Source organism: Giraffa tippelskirchi, chromosome 12, assembly GCF_054371585.1.
Source record: "Giraffa tippelskirchi isolate mGirTip1 chromosome 12, T2T-mGirTip1v1.2.pri, whole genome shotgun sequence".
NCBI classification, from domain to species: domain Eukaryota; kingdom Metazoa; phylum Chordata; class Mammalia; order Artiodactyla; family Giraffidae; genus Giraffa; species Giraffa tippelskirchi.
The window spans coordinates 66,741,692-66,765,488 of NC_137286.1; the positions used below are offsets into that span (position 1 = coordinate 66,741,692).

Genomic DNA, 23,797 nt, shown 5'->3' on the forward strand with positions numbered 1-23,797 from the left:
GTGACATTGGCCTCATTAAAAAGTACGGTTTGCCTTTACTGGATAATTTTGTTCATTGGTTTGTTAGGAAATCTTGGTAATATTTGAGTTTCCTGGGGAGTATGGTCACATGACCTGGCCCTGGCCAATCGGTGCGTTCCACCTCCCTGGCCACTGTGATTGGCTCCGGACTGGGGCAGTGCCCAATCGGGGCCCGGGGCCGGGCCTCACGTTGGAAGCCAGGGGAAGACGAGCTCTCGTTCTGCTGGGGTAGGGGAAGGGGTGGGGCCGGGGGAGGTCAGGCTCCAGCAGTGGGAGGGGCTTGAGGTCCGCCTGCGGCAGTTGGTGACCTTCCTGCTCCCCTCAGGGCAGAGCCGCCGGCCTGAGAATGAGGGCGCTGCTGAGCCCAGGGGCTGGGATGGCCCGCTGCTGCTGTGGTCCCAGAGCTCCACCCGAGACCTGAGGGAGGCCGTCTGCCCGTGAGTCCTCTCCCGCTTGTCTGTCAGCTTGTTTGAACCATGCTGGGTTTTCTGCCCAGCTGGCTAAGGGGAGTCCCTGGAAATGCAAGGGTGTGGGTTTTGGCAGACTTCAGGGAAGACATGCCAGATGAGCCTGGGAGACTCCAGTTTAATCTGGATTCAGGAGATATCTCTTTGGGCCAGCTAGTAATTGTAGGATAAGCCTAATGAGTCTTCACAGGATGAAGAGAGTAACGTGCCAAGGTAGCAATCGATGTCCTCATTCGAGAGGATGAAGCTGGTGCTCAGAGAAGGGGGGAACTTGGCCAGAGCAAGGAGGTGTGCACCCAGACAGAACCCCCAGATCCGGCCATTTGAGCTCAGGGAGGCCACTGGTGTGGCTTGTCCCTGTAGCAGGCGCCGAGGCACGCAGCCCACCCTGATTCCTGCGGGGGCCTGACTTGGGAAGTGCCATCTGGTAGCTTTGAGACTCACCAAACCAAATTGCACTGGAGAGAGGAAGGACACCTTCCTTCATCCACCCCCCACCCCCGCCGGATTCCCACATACCCTGACCCCTTTCTCTTGATTTCGGAGCCATTTCCAGAGTCCCGCTCATATGACCTCATTCGAAGTGCACTGTGGACGAGCTGCCATCTGCAGCTGCTACCACAGCAGCCAAGGGCTTTAGCTCCCGAGTACCTCCCTTCCTTTGGAACTTGGGGGCCCTCTACTCCCCACTTGCACACCACAGACCTTTGCTGAGGATTGTGGGGACCCTCACTCAGTTTGCAGCACGTTGTAGCCATCCCTGTCCTCTCAATACCTCCCTTGCCACTCAGCTTGTGAGCCCCTTTGGAGCAGCGTGGCCCACCTGGCTGCAACGGAAGAGACACAGCTGACAGTGAAACAACAGCTTAGATCTGACAGCCGGAAAGCTCTGTCAAAAGGGACCTCCCTCTTCACACCGTAGAGGCTGTAGGAGCCGCCAGGCTTTCGGAACCAGTGCTGGGGCCAAAATGACCCCACAGCCGTTTTCCTTCCTGGGGAGGGTTCTGGCTCGAGTGGGAATGGCTCAAGTCTCCTAAGGTTCTGAAAGCCCACTGTGTGCAGATTCACGGTACACAGAGAGGAGAAGGTGGAGTCCTGCCCTGGAGGTGGTCACAGCTCACGGATGAGCCAGGCAGGCAGGCAGGCAGGCAGGCAGGGCATGAGAACACCTGAGCTGCCTTCATGAGTGAATGGTGTGGGAGCAGAGGAAGAGAAGCCGGTCTGCTCCCTCATGTGGTGCCCAGGGCAGGTTGTCCCCAGAGGAAACCCTTACAACGGTGAGGACTCTCACTGCTGTTTCCCAAGGGGTTCCGTCGGTGCGTGTCTTCCCCGGAGCGGTCAGGCCGTCTCTAAAGTACACTGGCCATGGGCATTGCCTCTCCTTGGAACTTCCCACGTGTTTCTCTTTTTTATGGAACAGTGATTTTTCTAGAGGGGTTCTGGGCCACAAGGTTGTTGGGTCATTTTCTAGCCTTCTGTCGTGAAGAACGCTTTCCTGGGCGTTGGGGTGGTTTGTTGTTCCAGCTCCCTTTCTTGGCTTCTTTTGGGAGCTGGTGCAACAAGAGGAGCTCAGCCTCTGCCTTCTGGCTGAGATGTCACCCTTCAAACAGCAATGCCTGCCTGGAGATAATGATGGCATTTGCCAAAAGGGCTTCGTTTGGCACATGATATCTTGAAAGGACGTACACCGTCCTGTCAGCTATCAAAGGCTAGTTCAAATGACATAAAAATGAGAACTCTCCAATGGAGTCTTACAGTAGGTGGAGAGTCCGAAAGAAACTCCTTCAGTCATTTCACTGAGAGTCATTGATTGGGGACACCAAGAATATAGGAAGGAATGCAGAAAGAAAAGATGAAATTGTGTTCAGGATCGGGGGGAGGGATGAACAGGGCGTGCTTGCCTTGAATCCAGGCTTTGTTGGGGGGTGGGGCATAAAGATCAAACGGGTCTGAAACCACAAAGTGGTGATGGTAACACAGTATCACCAGAGTTACACAACAGTGTTCCCAAATTGCAACAATGATGAAAAAGTTTACTAACTTAACCAACAAGTTCCCAACTTAACCAACAAAAATACAGGAAACCATACAAAAAATAAAACATCACCAGAAAGGTGGAAACAAACCAAATGCAAAGCAGTTCAGGGGAAAGGAACTCCATGTCCCCTGGGGGCAGACCGAGTTGACAGCGTCCACGGTGAGCCGACAGGGATGGAGGCGGCAGAGCCGACCGCTCCCCTGGACGTGGTGTTTCCGGCAAGGGCTCTGGGTCTCTGTCCAGAGCGGGGGCTCGTTCTTCCTGCAGGGGTGGGTGAGTCATCGTCGGCGTCTGGGTGTTGCGCGGGAGCCAGGGCAGGCTCTCCCTGCCGAGGCGGTGACTCCTCCTCTGCCTCGGGTTCTCCTGCCAAAGCCCGAGCAGGTACAGGTGCACGTGGAGGTGGAGGTTCTGGCTGAGGGGGTGGGACATCAGTGCCTGGGGCTGGGGGTCCTGCAGGCACGGAGATCCGATCTGCCCGGTGTGCTGGCCAGAACCCAGCTGGCCTGGTGTCTCTGCGAGGGCAAGTCTCGGTTCTCCATCTGCCCTCGGTGGATCCCTGGGTCCTGCACCTGGAGCCACCACCTCTGTAGGGACAGGTCTGGGAAGTGGAGCCTGGTTCCAGTTGGAGGCCAGTGCTAGAGCTGGGGGAGAAGCAAAGTTTGCCCACAGGCCAGCCTTGGCATGTGCGTATCCCGGGACAGAAAGCTTCCAAGAGATTCCCAAAGAATACCCAGGGTCGGATGTCTTTTGGGACTGAAGTGTGCAAGAAGGGGGTGGGGGTGTGAGGCCAGCGCTTGCTGCAGGCCCAGCAGCATCTTTCGGGGACTCGTCCCTGTGTAGCTCAGCACCCCCTCCCCACACACTCCCGTGCACCAGCCCCAGCGTCCTCACCTCTGTGCTCTGGCGTGCTGGGCTCCAGGTCCTCCTGCTGCCTCAGAGGCTGGGGTTCTCGGGACTCTGGGTCGGAGCCGGGTGTGCTGAGCTCCGTGGCAGCCTCAGACTGGGCCGCCGGGTGTATCCTGTGTGGTGTCTCGGCAGCAGGCCTTCCCCGCCTCCGCTTCGCCCCCGGTGGGGCTGATGCCTCCGTGGGCACGCTCACCTGGAGCCTGCACTGGGCCTCAGGGGCGGGGGGGTGGTGCTCCGACCCCTCCCTCCGGGAGGTGGACGGGGTGTCCCCGTCCTCGGCCTCATCACGTGGGAAGCTCTGCAACGACAGTGACCGTCAGCCAGCCATGCTGGGACTTTTCCGAGCTGGGCCTGGCCAGTGGAGCCGCTGCTTCTGCCTGCTCGAACTTCTCTTCCCAGAAGGGTCAGAGACGTGTGTCTGCTCAGATCCCCACCCGGGAGGAAAGAGACCCACCTGAGGGTGTGAGGCCAGCCTGGGCGGCCGGCGCTGCCCGCACTCTCCCCATCCCAGCCAGCCTGCTCTCCCCTGGGGTGTGGACACAACTTGCCCGCAGGCTTCTGACCCCACATCCGCCTGGGCTTCCTTGAGGGAGACACACCCCGAGAAACCCGCATCCACACACACAGGCAAAGGACCCGGTGTTTCCGGGTGGCATGGGAGAGGTGGGCTGGCCCGGCCTGGGGCTCCCCGTGTTACCTTTCTGTTTCTCCGGGCAAAGGGCCAGAGGCCTCTCGGGGGTGCCCTGAGCCAACGTCGACAGGGTGCCCACGCACACTGCCTGTGAGCTCTCCTGAGGCCCCGGCCTCTGGGCAGGGGCAAACAGCAGAACATCCTGGCAGCAAGTGATCTGGCTGGGGGCTCCTCTCCGCTCTGGAGGCCTGGATACACGGGTTGCGGGTTCTGTTGGGTTCTGTTGCCGGCAGGTGACATCATTTCCTGGGGTTCGTGCTGAGGTCCCTTCCCCAAAACTTCCCAAGGGAATCTCTGGGTTTCTGACTGCTCGACCACCCCCCTTAGGCCATGTGCAGGCACAGTGACAGCCACACAGCCCAGCCCACAGCCCTGGGGAGGCCTGGGTGCAGCCAGGGCCTGAGCTCCGAGGACCCCGCTGCTCTCAGACCAGGCTCCTTCTTCTCATAAGTGGTGTGGCCCTGGACAAGCGTATGCCCCTCAGGGTTTCCCCAGTCTCTCCATCTGGAGAGTGGGGGTCACTCTCCCATCTGCTTCCTAGGTCTGTCGGCCTACGAGCAGCTCCATGCCTTTCCACCTGGGGCCGATATCACGTGGAGCTTGTGCGCTGAGACTTCAGAAAGAAAGACTCCATCCAGGGCTGACACAGCACAGAATGGGGCAGAACGAGGCCTGGATGCGCCGTGGTACCCAGGAAAAGGCACTCCCCCTCCTGAGTGTTTTGAGACCCCGCATCCAAGTTGGAGGCGCGAAAGGAAGACTCGAAGGTCTCCCTCTCTTATAGAAAAGAGTAGCCAACTTTCTGGTCCTCTGTTTCCATTGAGATTCTGTTCAAGTGTCCCAGCTCGGCTTCTGCGGGTGGCTGAGCTTCTAATGGCTCCCTGCGTTCTTGTCTTTTCCTCTCCAAACCTTCCGTCCTTTTCCCCCTTCTGGGGTGGATGGGCGCTGTCATTGCTTCTACCTTCGAGACAGATTGATGAAAAGTCTGGACCGTCGACTCCTTTCCTCTCTTTGGTTCCGTGTCTCTCTCTGTCTGTGTCCCTCTCTTTTCCCTTCTCGATTCAGTCTGTGTCTTCCTCTTTCTCTCTCGTGTGTGGATGGATGGATGCTAGGAATGCACATGTATATGATTAGATGAGGGTTATGTTTTAGGGATAGGTTAGAGGGAGAGAAAGGCTTTAGGTCGGAGTTGGTCATGGGGGAAGGGTCAAGGGTGGTGGTGGTGTTTCTTGGAATCTGAGTGCTGTGCATTCTTCGTCTCTTTCCATATGAACCCCTTCTCAGATACACCACTTGCAAGGAGTCTCTCATGTTCCGTTTCCCATCTTTTGCATTTCTGAATGCTTAGCTTCTCTGTTGTGAAGAGGTTCCATTGGATGGAAACCCATTGGCGTACTTCGTTTTCCTCTTTCCCTTACTTGAAGAGACCCATTTCTACCTCCGCCCAGCAAATGGCAAGGAGACTCTGATGTTAAGGAGCCTTTGACCTACGCTTCTTTCTAGCTGTCTCATGACATCAGTCTTTAGGGTGAGGTTTTTCCCCGATATTGAGGTGGTGTGAGATCAAAACCAATAGCGTTCTTCAGATGTAGCTGTCTGGTTTTCCCATGGACATTTATTGAAGAGGCTTTCTTGTTCCCATTTGGATATTCTCCCCTTTTGTGTCAGAGATGAGTTGACCATGGATGCCGGGGTTTGTTTCTGGACCCTCAACTTTATTCCATCGATCTGGATCTGTGTGTGTTGTTGTATTCCCAATAGCATACTGTCCTGCTGCTGCCGCTGCGCCTAAGTCATTTCAGTCGTGTCTGACTCTGCGCGACCCCATGGCCTGCAGCCTACCAGGCTCCTCCGTCCAGGGCGTTTTCCAGGCAAGAGTACTGGAGTGGGTCGCCATCGCCTTCTCCGATACTCTCCTGAGGATCCTAGTTTGGTCGTCTAATTTCCTTTCACACAACCTTGGATGTCCGTATCGGGGCTTTTTCGTCGGATTGTATTGACAATTTAGGCTCTTTTCTGTTTCCGTACCCCTTTTGCAATTCTTTGTTCGGTGCGAAAATGCATTGGCATTTTGGGAGGAATAGCATCGAAGCTGTGGATTGCCTTGTGGGGCTGTGACATCATTTTCCCAATAGGAATTCTTTCAAGCCCTGAGCACAGCTTCTCTTTCCAGTGGTTGGTGTGGGCTTGATCTTCCTTCTTCCGTCTCTCGCCGTTTTGTGAGAACAGGTCCTTCCTTCCCTTCTGGGTTAGATGGACTCGTGGGTATCACTTCAGTGAATGGCATTGTCAGTGGGGGTGATAATTCCCTTCTCATTGGAAGACTTTGCTGTGAGTATTAGAAATGCAAGTGATTTCTCTTCCCCTTCCTCCCTGTCCATCTCTCAGAGCCACCGGGAAACAGAGGCCTCATCCAGGGTCACACAGGCCTGAGGGAGTGCAACTAGACTGTTGTTTCTTCAGGCCCTCAGTGCTGGACATCATCCGGGATACTCTGTGTGTGTCTTCCTCAGTCTGGTGTCCCTTCAGACCTTTCCCTAGTTTTCACAGGCTTGTCGTGTTGGTGTTCTTTGACTGTTTGGAGACACATCCTTGAGAAGCTTTGTGTTTCCACTCATTCGTCTCGCGATGTATGACCTGTCTTTTGCTTTTGTAATGAGGTCTTTCCCACAGTAGATATCTTTGATTTTGCAAAGTCCACTGTATTCTCTGGGTTGTTTTGTGGGCTGCCTTTTTGTTTTGTGTGTGAAGACTCAAAGCACGTGTCCGGTTTCTGCTCATTGTTCTTCTAGATTTGTGACAAGTTTTCATGGAAACTTTGTCTAGGGATAACTGGAAGTGAACTCGGTGTAAGGTGTCAAGTCTCCATCTCCATTCATGTCATGCCCTGCAGTTTCCAATTCCCTGTTCCTGAGTGGTTTTGGAGACCTTGTGGGAAGTTTGGTTGCATCGGAGTTTGCGTTTCCACCTTGAGTAGATTCACACTGTTCTGCCCTCAGGGACACTGTCAAGGGGGAGTGAGGAGCAGCCTGCACTTCCAGCAGTGACCACACGGTGGGGTGAGTGCTGCTCTCCCCTCTGGGAGCCCCAGGCCACAGGCATCCCAGTGAGGAGCCAGCTCTGTGCTCAGCTGAAAGGAGTTAGTCTCTCAGGAGCCTCTGAGCCCTTGCCTTTGGATCACCCAGGGTGGGCATTTGCTGTGACAGAAAAAAATTGCCCTGAATTCCATGGACGGAAGAGCCTGGCTGTGTAGAGTTCGTGAGTTGCCGTGAATCAGACACAACTGAGGACACAAAAATTCAATAGACTAAAACACTTTTTGGGGGTGGGGGGAGTGAAAGGGGGTGATGTGGGGTTTTTTGTCTTATATAATAGCCGAGGGAAATCTAATTTAAACCTAAATTCACATAGATGGGAAAGGTATAGCTCTCCGTCACCCTATTAAAAAAAAAAAAAAAAGTCTTAACTTTTCTGAAAGCTTATTTAGTAGCTTCCTTGAGCAGTTCATTGTGAAGGATTTTTTTTTTTTTCTGTGACATTGGCCTCATTAAAAAGTACGGTTTGCCTTTACTGGATAATTTTGTTCATTGGTTTGTTAGGAAATCTTGGTAATATTTGAGTTTCCTGGGGAGTATGGTCACATGACCTGGCCCTGGCCAATCGGTGCGTTCCACCTCCCTGGCCACTGTGATTGGCTCCGGACTGGGGCAGTGCCCAATCGGGGCCCGGGGCCGGGCCTCACGTTGGAAGCCAGGGGAAGACGAGCTCTCGTTCTGCTGGGGTAGGGGAAGGGGTGGGGCCGGGGGAGGTCAGGCTCCAGCAGTGGGAGGGGCTTGAGGTCCGCCTGCGGCAGTTGGTGACCTTCCTGCTCCCCTCAGGGCAGAGCCGCCGGCCTGAGAATGAGGGCGCTGCTGAGCCCAGGGGCTGGGATGGCCCGCTGCTGCTGTGGTCCCAGAGCTCCACCCGAGACCTGAGGGAGGCCGTCTGCCCGTGAGTCCTCTCCCGCTTGTCTGTCAGCTTGTTTGAACCATGCTGGGTTTTCTGCCCAGCTGGCTAAGGGGAGTCCCTGGAAATGCAAGGGTGTGGGTTTTGGCAGACTTCAGGGAAGACATGCCAGATGAGCCTGGGAGACTCCAGTTTAATCTGGATTCAGGAGATATCTCTTTGGGCCAGCTAGTAATTGTAGGATAAGCCTAATGAGTCTTCACAGGATGAAGAGAGTAACGTGCCAAGGTAGCAATCGATGTCCTCATTCGAGAGGATGAAGCTGGTGCTCAGAGAAGGGGGGAACTTGGCCAGAGCAAGGAGGTGTGCACCCAGACAGAACCCCCAGATCCGGCCATTTGAGCTCAGGGAGGCCACTGGTGTGGCTTGTCCCTGTAGCAGGCGCCGAGGCACGCAGCCCACCCTGATTCCTGCGGGGGCCTGACTTGGGAAGTGCCATCTGGTAGCTTTGAGACTCACCAAACCAAATTGCACTGGAGAGAGGAAGGACACCTTCCTTCATCCACCCCCCACCCCCGCCGGATTCCCACATACCCTGACCCCTTTCTCTTGATTTCGGAGCCATTTCCAGAGTCCCGCTCATATGACCTCATTCGAAGTGCACTGTGGACGAGCTGCCATCTGCAGCTGCTACCACAGCAGCCAAGGGCTTTAGCTCCCGAGTACCTCCCTTCCTTTGGAACTTGGGGGCCCTCTACTCCCCACTTGCACACCACAGACCTTTGCTGAGGATTGTGGGGACCCTCACTCAGTTTGCAGCACGTTGTAGCCATCCCTGTCCTCTCAATACCTCCCTTGCCACTCAGCTTGTGAGCCCCTTTGGAGCAGCGTGGCCCACCTGGCTGCAACGGAAGAGACACAGCTGACAGTGAAACAACAGCTTAGATCTGACAGCCGGAAAGCTCTGTCAAAAGGGACCTCCCTCTTCACACCGTAGAGGCTGTAGGAGCCGCCAGGCTTTCGGAACCAGTGCTGGGGCCAAAATGACCCCACAGCCGTTTTCCTTCCTGGGGAGGGTTCTGGCTCGAGTGGGAATGGCTCAAGTCTCCTAAGGTTCTGAAAGCCCACTGTGTGCAGATTCACGGTACACAGAGAGGAGAAGGTGGAGTCCTGCCCTGGAGGTGGTCACAGCTCACGGATGAGCCAGGCAGGCAGGCAGGCAGGCAGGCAGGGCATGAGAACACCTGAGCTGCCTTCATGAGTGAATGGTGTGGGAGCAGAGGAAGAGAAGCCGGTCTGCTCCCTCATGTGGTGCCCAGGGCAGGTTGTCCCCAGAGGAAACCCTTACAACGGTGAGGACTCTCACTGCTGTTTCCCAAGGGGTTCCGTCGGTGCGTGTCTTCCCCGGAGCGGTCAGGCCGTCTCTAAAGTACACTGGCCATGGGCATTGCCTCTCCTTGGAACTTCCCACGTGTTTCTCTTTTTTATGGAACAGTGATTTTTCTAGAGGGGTTCTGGGCCACAAGGTTGTTGGGTCATTTTCTAGCCTTCTGTCGTGAAGAACGCTTTCCTGGGCGTTGGGGTGGTTTGTTGTTCCAGCTCCCTTTCTTGGCTTCTTTTGGGAGCTGGTGCAACAAGAGGAGCTCAGCCTCTGCCTTCTGGCTGAGATGTCACCCTTCAAACAGCAATGCCTGCCTGGAGATAATGATGGCATTTGCCAAAAGGGCTTCGTTTGGCACATGATATCTTGAAAGGACGTACACCGTCCTGTCAGCTATCAAAGGCTAGTTCAAATGACATAAAAATGAGAACTCTCCAATGGAGTCTTACAGTAGGTGGAGAGTCCGAAAGAAACTCCTTCAGTCATTTCACTGAGAGTCATTGATTGGGGACACCAAGAATATAGGAAGGAATGCAGAAAGAAAAGATGAAATTGTGTTCAGGATCGGGGGGAGGGATGAACAGGGCGTGCTTGCCTTGAATCCAGGCTTTGTTGGGGGGTGGGGCATAAAGATCAAACGGGTCTGAAACCACAAAGTGGTGATGGTAACACAGTATCACCAGAGTTACACAACAGTGTTCCCAAATTGCAACAATGATGAAAAAGTTTACTAACTTAACCAACAAGTTCCCAACTTAACCAACAAAAATACAGGAAACCATACAAAAAATAAAACATCACCAGAAAGGTGGAAACAAACCAAATGCAAAGCAGTTCAGGGGAAAGGAACTCCATGTCCCCTGGGGGCAGACCGAGTTGACAGCGTCCACGGTGAGCCGACAGGGATGGAGGCGGCAGAGCCGACCGCTCCCCTGGACGTGGTGTTTCCGGCAAGGGCTCTGGGTCTCTGTCCAGAGCGGGGGCTCGTTCTTCCTGCAGGGGTGGGTGAGTCATCGTCGGCGTCTGGGTGTTGCGCGGGAGCCAGGGCAGGCTCTCCCTGCCGAGGCGGTGACTCCTCCTCTGCCTCGGGTTCTCCTGCCAAAGCCCGAGCAGGTACAGGTGCACGTGGAGGTGGAGGTTCTGGCTGAGGGGGTGGGACATCAGTGCCTGGGGCTGGGGGTCCTGCAGGCACGGAGATCCGATCTGCCCGGTGTGCTGGCCAGAACCCAGCTGGCCTGGTGTCTCTGCGAGGGCAAGTCTCGGTTCTCCATCTGCCCTCGGTGGATCCCTGGGTCCTGCACCTGGAGCCACCACCTCTGTAGGGACAGGTCTGGGAAGTGGAGCCTGGTTCCAGTTGGAGGCCAGTGCTAGAGCTGGGGGAGAAGCAAAGTTTGCCCACAGGCCAGCCTTGGCATGTGCGTATCCCGGGACAGAAAGCTTCCAAGAGATTCCCAAAGAATACCCAGGGTCGGATGTCTTTTGGGACTGAAGTGTGCAAGAAGGGGGTGGGGGTGTGAGGCCAGCGCTTGCTGCAGGCCCAGCAGCATCTTTCGGGGACTCGTCCCTGTGTAGCTCAGCACCCCCTCCCCACACACTCCCGTGCACCAGCCCCAGCGTCCTCACCTCTGTGCTCTGGCGTGCTGGGCTCCAGGTCCTCCTGCTGCCTCAGAGGCTGGGGTTCTCGGGACTCTGGGTCGGAGCCGGGTGTGCTGAGCTCCGTGGCAGCCTCAGACTGGGCCGCCGGGTGTATCCTGTGTGGTGTCTCGGCAGCAGGCCTTCCCCGCCTCCGCTTCGCCCCCGGTGGGGCTGATGCCTCCGTGGGCACGCTCACCTGGAGCCTGCACTGGGCCTCAGGGGCGGGGGGGTGGTGCTCCGACCCCTCCCTCCGGGAGGTGGACGGGGTGTCCCCGTCCTCGGCCTCATCACGTGGGAAGCTCTGCAACGACAGTGACCGTCAGCCAGCCATGCTGGGACTTTTCCGAGCTGGGCCTGGCCAGTGGAGCCGCTGCTTCTGCCTGCTCGAACTTCTCTTCCCAGAAGGGTCAGAGACGTGTGTCTGCTCAGATCCCCACCCGGGAGGAAAGAGACCCACCTGAGGGTGTGAGGCCAGCCTGGGCGGCCGGCGCTGCCCGCACTCTCCCCATCCCAGCCAGCCTGCTCTCCCCTGGGGTGTGGACACAACTTGCCCGCAGGCTTCTGACCCCACATCCGCCTGGGCTTCCTTGAGGGAGACACACCCCGAGAAACCCGCATCCACACACACAGGCAAAGGACCCGGTGTTTCCGGGTGGCATGGGAGAGGTGGGCTGGCCCGGCCTGGGGCTCCCCGTGTTACCTTTCTGTTTCTCCGGGCAAAGGGCCAGAGGCCTCTCGGGGGTGCCCTGAGCCAACGTCGACAGGGTGCCCACGCACACTGCCTGTGAGCTCTCCTGAGGCCCCGGCCTCTGGGCAGGGGCAAACAGCAGAACATCCTGGCAGCAAGTGATCTGGCTGGGGGCTCCTCTCCGCTCTGGAGGCCTGGATACACGGGTTGCGGGTTCTGTTGGGTTCTGTTGCCGGCAGGTGACATCATTTCCTGGGGTTCGTGCTGAGGTCCCTTCCCCAAAACTTCCCAAGGGAATCTCTGGGTTTCTGACTGCTCGACCACCCCCCTTAGGCCATGTGCAGGCACAGTGACAGCCACACAGCCCAGCCCACAGCCCTGGGGAGGCCTGGGTGCAGCCAGGGCCTGAGCTCCGAGGACCCCGCTGCTCTCAGACCAGGCTCCTTCTTCTCATAAGTGGTGTGGCCCTGGACAAGCGTATGCCCCTCAGGGTTTCCCCAGTCTCTCCATCTGGAGAGTGGGGGTCACTCTCCCATCTGCTTCCTAGGTCTGTCGGCCTACGAGCAGCTCCATGCCTTTCCACCTGGGGCCGATATCACGTGGAGCTTGTGCGCTGAGACTTCAGAAAGAAAGACTCCATCCAGGGCTGACACAGCACAGAATGGGGCAGAACGAGGCCTGGATGCGCCGTGGTACCCAGGAAAAGGCACTCCCCCTCCTGAGTGTTTTGAGACCCCGCATCCAAGTTGGAGGCGCGAAAGGAAGACTCGAAGGTCTCCCTCTCTTATAGAAAAGAGTAGCCAACTTTCTGGTCCTCTGTTTCCATTGAGATTCTGTTCAAGTGTCCCAGCTCGGCTTCTGCGGGTGGCTGAGCTTCTAATGGCTCCCTGCGTTCTTGTCTTTTCCTCTCCAAACCTTCCGTCCTTTTCCCCCTTCTGGGGTGGATGGGCGCTGTCATTGCTTCTACCTTCGAGACAGATTGATGAAAAGTCTGGACCGTCGACTCCTTTCCTCTCTTTGGTTCCGTGTCTCTCTCTGTCTGTGTCCCTCTCTTTTCCCTTCTCGATTCAGTCTGTGTCTTCCTCTTTCTCTCTCGTGTGTGGATGGATGGATGCTAGGAATGCACATGTATATGATTAGATGAGGGTTATGTTTTAGGGATAGGTTAGAGGGAGAGAAAGGCTTTAGGTCGGAGTTGGTCATGGGGGAAGGGTCAAGGGTGGTGGTGGTGTTTCTTGGAATCTGAGTGCTGTGCATTCTTCGTCTCTTTCCATATGAACCCCTTCTCAGATACACCACTTGCAAGGAGTCTCTCATGTTCCGTTTCCCATCTTTTGCATTTCTGAATGCTTAGCTTCTCTGTTGTGAAGAGGTTCCATTGGATGGAAACCCATTGGCGTACTTCGTTTTCCTCTTTCCCTTACTTGAAGAGACCCATTTCTACCTCCGCCCAGCAAATGGCAAGGAGACTCTGATGTTAAGGAGCCTTTGACCTACGCTTCTTTCTAGCTGTCTCATGACATCAGTCTTTAGGGTGAGGTTTTTCCCCGATATTGAGGTGGTGTGAGATCAAAACCAATAGCGTTCTTCAGATGTAGCTGTCTGGTTTTCCCATGGACATTTATTGAAGAGGCTTTCTCGTTCCCATTTGGATATTCTCCCCTTTTGTGTCAGAGATGAGTTGACCATGGATGCCGGGGTTTGTTTCTGGACCCTCAACTTTATTCCATCGATCTGGATCTGTGTGTGTTGTTGTATTCCCAATAGCATACTGTCCTGCTGCTGCCGCTGCGCCTAAGTCATTTCAGTCGTGTCTGACTCTGCGCGACCCCATGGCCTGCAGCCTACCAGGCTCCTCCGTCCAGGGCGTTTTCCAGGCAAGAGTACTGGAGTGGGTCGCCATCGCCTTCTCCGATACTCTCCTGAGGATCCTAGTTTGGTCGTCTAATTTCCTTTCACACAACCTTGGATGTCCGTATCGGGGCTTTTTCGTCGGATTGTATTGACAATTTAGGCTCTTTTCTGTTTCCGTACCCCTTTTGCAATTCTTTGTTCGGTGCGAAAATGCATTGGCATTTTGGGAGGAATAGCATCGAAGCTGTGGATTGCCTTGTGGGGCTGTGACATCATTTTCCCAATAGGAATTCTTTCAAGCCCTGAGCACAGCTTCTCTTTCCAGTGGTTGGTGTGGGCTTGATCTTCCTTCTTCCGTCTCTCGCCGTTTTGTGAGAACAGGTCCTTCCTTCCCTTCTGGGTTAGATGGACTCGTGGGTATCACTTCAGTGAATGGCATTGTCAGTGGGGGTGATAATTCCCTTCTCATTGGAAGACTTTGCTGTGAGTATTAGAAATGCAAGTGATTTCTCTTCCCCTTCCTCCCTGTCCATCTCTCAGAGCCACCGGGAAACAGAGGCCTCATCCAGGGTCACACAGGCCTGAGGGAGTGCAACTAGACTGTTGTTTCTTCAGGCCCTCAGTGCTGGACATCATCCGGGATACTCTGTGTGTGTCTTCCTCAGTCTGGTGTCCCTTCAGACCTTTCCCTAGTTTTCACAGGCTTGTCGTGTTGGTGTTCTTTGACTGTTTGGAGACACATCCTTGAGAAGCTTTGTGTTTCCACTCATTCGTCTCGCGATGTATGACCTGTCTTTTGCTTTTGTAATGAGGTCTTTCCCACAGTAGATATCTTTGATTTTGCAAAGTCCACTGTATTCTCTGGGTTGTTTTGTGGGCTGCCTTTTTGTTTTGTGTGTGAAGACTCAAAGCACGTGTCCGGTTTCTGCTCATTGTTCTTCTAGATTTGTGACAAGTTTTCATGGAAACTTTGTCTAGGGATAACTGGAAGTGAACTCGGTGTAAGGTGTCAAGTCTCCATCTCCATTCATGTCATGCCCTGCAGTTTCCAATTCCCTGTTCCTGAGTGGTTTTGGAGACCTTGTGGGAAGTTTGGTTGCATCGGAGTTTGCGTTTCCACCTTGAGTAGATTCACACTGTTCTGCCCTCAGGGACACTGTCAAGGGGGAGTGAGGAGCAGCCTGCACTTCCAGCAGTGACCACACGGTGGGGTGAGTGCTGCTCTCCCCTCTGGGAGCCCCAGGCCACAGGCATCCCAGTGAGGAGCCAGCTCTGTGCTCAGCTGAAAGGAGTTAGTCTCTCAGGAGCCTCTGAGCCCTTGCCTTTGGATCACCCAGGGTGGGCATTTGCTGTGACAGAAAAAAATTGCCCTGAATTCCATGGACGGAAGAGCCTGGCTGTGTAGAGTTCGTGAGTTGCCGTGAATCAGACACAACTGAGGACACAAAAATTCAATAGACTAAAACACTTTTTGGGGGTGGGGGGAGTGAAAGGGGGTGATGTGGGGTTTTTTGTCTTATATAATAGCCGAGGGAAATCTAATTTAAACCTAAATTCACATAGATGGGAAAGGTATAGCTCTCCGTCACCCTATTAAAAAAAAAAAAAAAAGTCTTAACTTTTCTGAAAGCTTATTTAGTAGCTTCCTTGAGCAGTTCATTGTGAAGGATTTTTTTTTTTTCTGTGACATTGGCCTCATTAAAAAGTACGGTTTGCCTTTACTGGATAATTTTGTTCATTGGTTTGTTAGGAAATCTTGGTAATATTTGAGTTTCCTGGGGAGTATGGTCACATGACCTGGCCCTGGCCAATCGGTGCGTTCCACCTCCCTGGCCACTGTGATTGGCTCCGGACTGGGGCAGTGCCCAATCGGGGCCCGGGGCCGGGCCTCATGTTGGAAGCCAGGGGAAGACGAGCTCTCGTTCTGCTGGGGTAGGGGAAGGGGTGGGGCCGGGGGAGGTCAGGCTCCAGCAGTGGGAGGGGCTTGAGGTCCGCCTGCGGCAGTTGGTGACCTTCCTGCTCCCCTCAGGGCAGAGCCGCCGGCCTGAGAATGAGGGCGCTGCTGAGCCCAGGGGCTGGGATGGCCCGCTGCTGCTGTGGTCCCAGAGCTCCACCCGAGACCTGAGGGAGGCCGTCTGCCCGTGAGTCCTCTCCCGCTTGTCTGTCAGCTTGTTTGAACCATGCTGGGTTTTCTGCCCAGCTGGCTAAGGGGAGTCCCTGGAAATGCAAGGGTGTGGGTTTTGGCAGACTTCAGGGAAGACATGCCAGATGAGCCTGGGAGACTCCAGTTTAATCTGGATTCAGGAGATATCTCTTCGGGCCAGCTAGTAATTGTAGGATAAGCCTAATGAGTCTTCACAGGATGAAGAGAGTAACGTGCCAAGGTAGCAATCGATGTCCTCATTCGAGAGGATGAAGCTGGTGCTCAGAGAAGGGGGGAACTTGGCCAGAGCAAGGAGGTGTGCACCCAGACAGAACCCCCAGATCCGGCCATTTGAGCTCAGGGAGGCCACTGGTGTGGCTTGTCCCTGTAGCAGGCGCCGAGGCACGCAGCCCACCCTGATTCCTGCGGGGGCCTGACTTGGGAAGTGCCATCTGGTAGCTTTGAGACTCACCAAACCAAATTGCACTGGAGAGAGGAAGGACACCTTCCTTCATCCACCCCCCACCCCCGCCGGATTCCCACATACCCTGACCCCTTTCTCTTGATTTCGGAGCCATTTCCAGAGTCCCGCTCATATGACCTCATTCGAAGTGCACTGTGGACGAGCTGCCATCTGCAGCTGCTACCACAGCAGCCAAGGGCTTTAGCTCCCGAGTACCTCCCTTCCTTTGGAACTTGGGGGCCCTCTACTCCCCACTTGCACACCACAGACCTTTGCTGAGGATTGTGGGGACCCTCACTCAGTTTGCAGCACGTTGTAGCCATCCCTGTCCTCTCAATACCTCCCTTGCCACTCAGCTTGTGAGCCCCTTTGGAGCAGCGTGGCCCACCTGGCTGCAACGGAAGAGACACAGCTGACAGTGAAACAACAGCTTAGATCTGACAGCCGGAAAGCTCTGTCAAAAGGGACCTCCCTCTTCACACCGTAGAGGCTGTAGGAGCCGCCAGGCTTTCGGAACCAGTGCTGGGGCCAAAATGACCCCACAGCCGTTTTCCTTCCTGGGGAGGGTTCTGGCTCGAGTGGGAATGGCTCAAGTCTCCTAAGGTTCTGAAAGCCCACTGTGTGCAGATTCACGGTACACAGAGAGGAGAAGGTGGAGTCCTGCCCTGGAGGTGGTCACAGCTCACGGATGAGCCAGGCAGGCAGGCAGGCAGGCAGGCAGGGCATGAGAACACCTGAGCTGCCTTCATGAGTGAATGGTGTGGGAGCAGAGGAAGAGAAGCCGGTCTGCTCCCTCATGTGGTGCCCAGGGCAGGTTGTCCCCAGAGGAAACCCTTACGACGGTGAGGACTCTCACTGCTGTTTCCCAAGGGGTTCCGTCGGTGCGTGTCTTCCCCGGAGCGGTCAGGCCGTCTCTAAAGTACACTGGCCATGGGCATTGCCTCTCCTTGGAACTTCCCACGTGTTTCTCTTTTTTATGGAACAGTGATTTTTCTAGAGGGGTTCTGGGCCACAAGGTTGTTGGGTCATTTTCTAGCCTTCTGTCGTGAAGAACGCTTTCCTGGGCGTTGGGGTGGTTTGTTGTTCCAGCTCCCTTTCTTGGCTTCTTTTGGGAGCTGGTGCAACAAGAGGAGCTCAGCCTCTGCCTTCTGGCTGAGATGTCACCCTTCAAACAGCAATGCCTGCCTGGAGATAATGATGGCATTTGCCAAAAGGGCTTCGTTTGGCACATGATATCTTGAAAGGACGTACACCGTCCTGTCAGCTATCAAAGGCTAGTTCAAATGACATAAAAATGAGAACTCTCCAATGGAGTCTTACAGTAGGTGGAGAGTCCGAAAGAAACTCCTTCAGTCATTTCACTGAGAGTCATTGATTGGGGACACCAAGAATATAGGAAGGAATGCAGAAAGAAAAGATGAAATTGTGTTCAGGATCGGGGGGAGGGATGAACAGGGCGTGCTTGCCTTGAATCCAGGCTTTGTTGGGGGGTGGGGCATAAAGATCAAACGGGTCTGAAACCACAAAGTGGTGATGGTAACACAGTATCACCAGAGTTACACAACAGTGTTCCCAAATTGCAACAATGATGAAAAAGTTTACTAACTTAACCAACAAGTTCCCAACTTAACCAACAAAAATACAGGAAACCATACAAAAAATAAAACATCACCAGAAAGGTGGAAACAAACCAAATGCAAAGCAGTTCAGGGGAAAGGAACTCCATGTCCCCTGGGGGCAGACCGAGTTGACAGCGTCCACGGTGAGCCGACAGGGATGGAGGCGGCAGAGCCGACCGCTCCCCTGGACGTGGTGTTTCCGGCAAGGGCTCTGGGTCTCTGTCCAGAGCGGGGGCTCGTTCTTCCTGCAGGGGTGGGTGAGTCATCGTCGGCGTCTGGGTGTTGCGCGGGAGCCAGGGCAGGCTCTCCCTGCCGAGGCGGTGACTCCTCCTCTGCCTCGGGTTCTCCTGCCAAAGCCCGAGCAGGTACAGGTGCACGTGGAGGTGGAGGTTCTGGCTGAGGGGGTGGGACATCAGTGCCTGGGGCTGGGGGTCCTGCAGGCACGGAGATCCGATCTGCCCGGTGTGCTGGCCAGAACCCAGCTGGCCTGGTGTCTCTGCGAGGGCAAGTCTCGGTTCTCCATCTGCCCTCGGTGGATCCCTGGGTCCTGCACCTGGAGCCACCACCTCTGTAGGGACAGGTCTGGGAAGTGGAGCCTGGTTCCAGTTGGAGGCCAGTGCTAGAGCTGGGGGAGAAGCAAAGTTTGCCCACAGGCCAGCCTTGGCATGTGCGTATCCCGGGACAGAAAGCTTCCAAGAGATTCCCAAAGAATACCCAGGGTCGGATGTCTTTTGGGACTGAAGTGTGCAAGAAGGGGGTGGGGGTGTGAGGCCAGCGCTTGCTGCAGGCCCAGCAGCATCTTTCGGGGACTCGTCCCTGTGTAGCTCAGCACCCCCTCCCCACACACTCCCGTGCACCAGCCCCAGCGTCCTCACCTCTGTGCTCTGGCGTGCTGGGCTCCAGGTCCTCCTGCTGCCTCAGAGGCTGGGGTTCTCGGGACTCTGGGTCGGAGCCGGGTGTGCTGAGCTCCGTGGCAGCCTCAGACTGGGCCGCCGGGTGTATCCTGTGTGGTGTCTCGGCAGCAGGCCTTCCCCGCCTCCGCTTCGCCCCCGGTGGGGCTGATGCCTCCGTGGGCACGCTCACCTGGAGCCTGCACTGGGCCTCAGGGGCGGGGGGGTGGTGCTCCGACCCCTCCCTCCGGGAGGTGGACGGGGTGTCCCCGTCCTCGGCCTCATCACGTGGGAAGCTCTGCAACGACAGTGACCGTCAGCCAGCCATGCTGGGACTTTTCCGAGCTGGGCCTGGCCAGTGGAGCCGCTGCTTCTGCCTGCTCGAACTTCTCTTCCCAGAAGGGTCAGAGACGTGTGTCTGCTCAGATCCCCACCCGGGAGGAAAGAGACCCACCTGAGGGTGTGAGGCCAGCCTGGGCGGCCGGCGCTGCCCGCACTCTCCCCATCCCAGCCAGCCTGCTCTCCCCTGGGGTGTGGACACAACTTGCCCGCAGGCTTCTGACCCCACATCCGCCTGGGCTTCCTTGAGGGAGACACACCCCGAGAAACCCGCATCCACACACACAGGCAAAGGACCCGGTGTTTCCGGGTGGCATGGGAGAGGTGGGCTGGCCCGGCCTGGGGCTCCCCGTGTTACCTTTCTGTTTCTCCGGGCAAAGGGCCAGAGGCCTCTCGGGGGTGCCCTGAGCCAACGTCGACAGGGTGCCCACGCACACTGCCTGTGAGCTCTCCTGAGGCCCCGGCCTCTGGGCAGGGGCAAACAGCAGAACATCCTGGCAGCAAGTGATCTGGCTGGGGGCTCCTCTCCGCTCTGGAGGCCTGGATACACGGGTTGCGGGTTCTGTTGGGTTCTGTTGCCGGCAGGTGACATCATTTCCTGGGGTTCGTGCTGAGGTCCCTTCCCCAAAACTTCCCAAGGGAATCTCTGGGTTTCTGACTGCTCGACCACCCCCCTTAGGCCATGTGCAGGCACAGTGACAGCCACACAGCCCAGCCCACAGCCCTGGGGAGGCCTGGGTGCAGCCAGGGCCTGAGCTCCGAGGACCCCGCTGCTCTCAGACCAGGCTCCTTCTTCTCATAAGTGGTGTGGCCCTGGACAAGCGTATGCCCCTCAGGGTTTCCCCAGTCTCTCCATCTGGAGAGTGGGGGTCACTCTCCCATCTGCTTCCTAGGTCTGTCGGCCTACGAGCAGCTCCATGCCTTTCCACCTGGGGCCGATATCACGTGGAGCTTGTGCGCTGAGACTTCAGAAAGAAAGACTCCATCCAGGGCTGACACAGCACAGAATGGGGCAGAACGAGGCCTGGATGCGCCGTGGTACCCAGGAAAAGGCACTCCCCCTCCTGAGTGTTTTGAGACCCCGCATCCAAGTTGGAGGCGCGAAAGGAAGACTCGAAGGTCTCCCTCTCTTATAGAAAAGAGTAGCCAACTTTCTGGTCCTCTGTTTCCATTGAGATTCTGTTCAAGTGTCCCAGCTCGGCTTCTGCGGGTGGCTGAGCTTCTAATGGCTCCCTGCGTTCTTGTCTTTTCCTCTCCAAACCTTCCGTCCTTTTCCCCCTTCTGGGGTGGATGGGCGCTGTCATTGCTTCTACCTTCGAGACAGATTGATGAAAAGTCTGGACCGTCGACTCCTTTCCTCTCTTTGGTTCCGTGTCTCTCTCTGTCTGTGTCCCTCTCTTTTCCCTTCTCGATTCAGTCTGTGTCTTCCTCTTTCTCTCTCGTGTGTGGATGGATGGATGCTAGGAATGCACATGTATATGATTAGATGAGGGTTATGTTTTAGGGATAGGTTAGAGGGAGAGAAAGGCTTTAGGTCGGAGTTGGTCATGGGGGAAGGGTCAAGGGTGGTGGTGGTGTTTCTTGGAATCTGAGTGCTGTGCATTCTTCGTCTCTTTCCATATGAACCCCTTCTCAGATACACCACTTGCAAGGAGTCTCTCATGTTCCGTTTCCCATCTTTTGCATTTCTGAATGCTTAGCTTCTCTGTTGTGAAGAGGTTCCATTGGATGGAAACCCATTGGCGTACTTCGTTTTCCTCTTTCCCTTACTTGAAGAGACCCATTTCTACCTCCGCCCAGCAAATGGCAAGGAGACTCTGATGTTAAGGAGCCTTTGACCTACGCTTCTTTCTAGCTGTCTCATGACATCAGTCTTTAGGGTGAGGTTTTTCCCCGATATTGAGGTGGTGTGAGATCAAAACCAATAGCGTTCTTCAGATGTAGCTGTCTGGTTTTCCCATGGACATTTATTGAAGAGGCTTTCTCGTTCCCATTTGGATATTCTCCCCTTTTGTGTCAGAGATGAGTTGACCATGGATGCCGGGGTTTGTTTCTGGACCCTCAACTTTATTCCATCGATCTGGATCTGTGTGTGTTGTTGTATTCCCAATAGCATACTGTCCTGCTGCTGCCGCTGCGCCTAAGTCATTTCAGTCGTGTCTGACTCTGCGCGACCCCATGGCCTGCAGCCTACCAGGCTCCTCCGTCCAGGGCGTTTTCCAGGCAAGAGTACTGGAGTGGGTCGCCATCGCCTTCTCCGATACTCTCCTGAGGATCCTAGTTTGGTCGTCTAATTTCCTTTCACACAACCTTGGATGTCCGTATCGGGGCTTTTTCGTCGGATTGTATTGACAATTTAGGCTCTTTTCTGTTTCCGTACCCCTTTTGCAATTCTTTGTTCGGTGCGAAAATGCATTGGCATTTTGGGAGGAATAGCATCGAAGCTGTGGATTGCCTTGTGGGGCTGTGACATCATTTTCCCAATAGGAATTCTTTCAAGCCCTGAGCACAGCTTCTCTTTCCAGTGGTTGGTGTGGGCTTGATCTTCCTTCTTCCGTCTCTCGCCGTTTTGTGAGAACAGGTCCTTCCTTCCCTTCTGGGTTAGATGGACTCGTGGGTATCACTTCAGTGAATGGCATTGTCAGTGGGGGTGATAATTCCCTTCTCATTGGAAGACTTTGCTGTGAGTATTAGAAATGCAAGTGATTTCTCTTCCCCTTCCTCCCTGTCCATCTCTCAGAGCCACCGGGAAACAGAGGCCTCATCCAGGGTCACACAGGCCTGAGGGAGTGCAACTAGACTGTTGTTTCTTCAGGCCCTCAGTGCTGGACATCATCCGGGATACTCTGTGTGTGTCTTCCTCAGTCTGGTGTCCCTTCAGACCTTTCCCTAGTTTTCACAGGCTTGTCGTGTTGGTGTTCTTTGACTGTTTGGAGACACATCCTTGAGAAGCTTTGTGTTTCCACTCATTCGTCTCGCGATGTATGACCTGTCTTTTGCTTTTGTAATGAGGTCTTTCCCACAGTAGATATCTTTGATTTTGCAAAGTCCACTGTATTCTCTGGGTTGTTTTGTGGGCTGCCTTTTTGTTTTGTGTGTGAAGACTCAAAGCACGTGTCCGGTTTCTGCTCATTGTTCTTCTAGATTTGTGACAAGTTTTCATGGAAACTTTGTCTAGGGATAACTGGAAGTGAACTCGGTGTAAGGTGTCAAGTCTCCATCTCCATTCATGTCATGCCCTGCAGTTTCCAATTCCCTGTTCCTGAGTGGTTTTGGAGACCTTGTGGGAAGTTTGGTTGCATCGGAGTTTGCGTTTCCACCTTGAGTAGATTCACACTGTTCTGCCCTCAGGGACACTGTCAAGGGGGAGTGAGGAGCAGCCTGCACTTCCAGCAGTGACCACACGGTGGGGTGAGTGCTGCTCTCCCCTCTGGGAGCCCCAGGCCACAGGCATCCCAGTGAGGAGCCAGCTCTGTGCTCAGCTGAAAGGAGTTAGTCTCTCAGGAGCCTCTGAGCCCTTGCCTTTGGATCACCCAGGGTGGGCATTTGCTGTGACAGAAAAAAATTGCCCTGAATTCCATGGACGGAAGAGCCTGGCTGTGTAGAGTTCGTGAGTTGCCGTGAATCAGACACAACTGAGGACACAAAAATTCAATAGACTAAAACACTTTTTGGGGGTGGGGGGAGTGAAAGGGGGTGATGTGGGGTTTTTTGTCTTATATAATAGCCGAGGGAAATCTAATTTAAACCTAAATTCACATAGATGGGAAAGGTATAGCTCTCCGTCACCCTATTAAAAAAAAAAAAAAAGTCTTAACTTTTCTGAAAGCTTATTTAGTAGCTTCCTTGAGCAGTTCATTGTGAAGGATTTTTTTTTTTTTCTGTGACATTGGCCTCATTAAAAAGTACGGTTTGCCTTTACTGGATAATTTTGTTCATTGGTTTGTTAGGAAATCTTGGTAATATTTGAGTTTCCTGGGGAGTATGGTCACATGACCTGGCCCTGGCCAATCGGTGCGTTCCACCTCCCTGGCCACTGTGATTGGCTCCGGACTGGGGCAGTGCCCAATCGGGGCCCGGGGCCGGGCCTCACGTTGGAAGCCAGGGGAAGACGAGCTCTCGTTCTGCTGGGGTAGGGGAAGGGGTGGGGCCGGGGGAGGTCAGGCTCCAGCAGTGGGAGGGGCTTGAGGTCCGCCTGCGGCAGTTGGTGACCTTCCTGCTCCCCTCAGGGCAGAGCCGCCGGCCTGAGAATGAGGGCGCTGCTGAGCCCAGGGGCTGGGATGGCCCGCTGCTGCTGTGGTCCCAGAGCTCCACCCGAGACCTGAGGGAGGCCGTCTGCCCGTGAGTCCTCTCCCGCTTGTCTGTCAGCTTGTTTGAACCATGCTGGGTTTTCTGCCCAGCTGGCTAAGGGGAGTCCCTGGAAATGCAAGGGTGTGGGTTTTGGCAGACTTCAGGGAAGACATGCCAGATGAGCCTGGGAGACTCCAGTTTAATCTGGATTCAGGAGATATCTCTTCGGGCCAGCTAGTAATTGTAGGATAAGCCTAATGAGTCTTCACAGGATGAAGAGAGTAACGTGCCAAGGTAGCAATCGATGTCCTCATTCGAGAGGATGAAGCTGGTGCTCAGAGAAGGGGGGAACTTGGCCAGAGCAAGGAGGTGTGCACCCAGACAGAACCCCCAGATCCGGCCATTTGAGCTCAGGGAGGCCACTGGT

The 23,797-nt window shown here is 55.0% G+C and overlaps 3 protein-coding genes and 1 long non-coding RNA gene across 4 annotated transcripts in view; 1 reads left to right on the forward strand and 3 right to left on the reverse strand.

The window, feature by feature from the left end:
• LOC145530003 (uncharacterized) overlaps positions 1–23,797 on the forward strand; it is a 270,063-nt gene that overhangs the window by 30,266 nt on the left and 216,000 nt on the right. The window contains exons 5-8 of the long non-coding RNA XR_014071399.1: positions 347–458; positions 8,002–8,113; positions 15,656–15,767; positions 23,310–23,421. This is a non-coding gene — a long non-coding RNA (uncharacterized LOC145530003). The remainder of the gene's footprint in view (positions 1–346; positions 459–8,001; positions 8,114–15,655; positions 15,768–23,309; positions 23,422–23,797) is intronic.
• Positions 323–7,372, reverse strand: LOC145529838 (uncharacterized). Its single transcript, XM_081550598.1, has 3 exons — positions 4,130–7,372; positions 3,418–3,730; positions 323–3,167 (listed from the first exon to the last, which is right to left on the reverse strand). The coding sequence occupies exons 1-3, from the start codon at positions 4,364–4,366 to the stop codon at positions 2,530–2,532; spliced, it is 1,188 nt and encodes a 395-aa protein (XP_081406724.1). The 5' UTR covers positions 4,367–7,372; the 3' UTR covers positions 323–2,529.
• Positions 10,159–15,030, reverse strand: LOC145529930 (uncharacterized). The gene is made up of 3 exons (XM_081550700.1): positions 11,785–15,030; positions 11,073–11,385; positions 10,159–10,822 (listed from the first exon to the last, which is right to left on the reverse strand). The coding sequence occupies exons 1-3, from the start codon at positions 12,019–12,021 to the stop codon at positions 10,185–10,187; spliced, it is 1,188 nt and encodes a 395-aa protein (XP_081406826.1). The 5' UTR covers positions 12,022–15,030; the 3' UTR covers positions 10,159–10,184.
• Positions 17,813–22,684, reverse strand: LOC145529921 (uncharacterized). Its single transcript, XM_081550689.1, has 3 exons — positions 19,439–22,684; positions 18,727–19,039; positions 17,813–18,476 (listed from the first exon to the last, which is right to left on the reverse strand). The coding sequence occupies exons 1-3, from the start codon at positions 19,673–19,675 to the stop codon at positions 17,839–17,841; spliced, it is 1,188 nt and encodes a 395-aa protein (XP_081406815.1). The 5' UTR covers positions 19,676–22,684; the 3' UTR covers positions 17,813–17,838.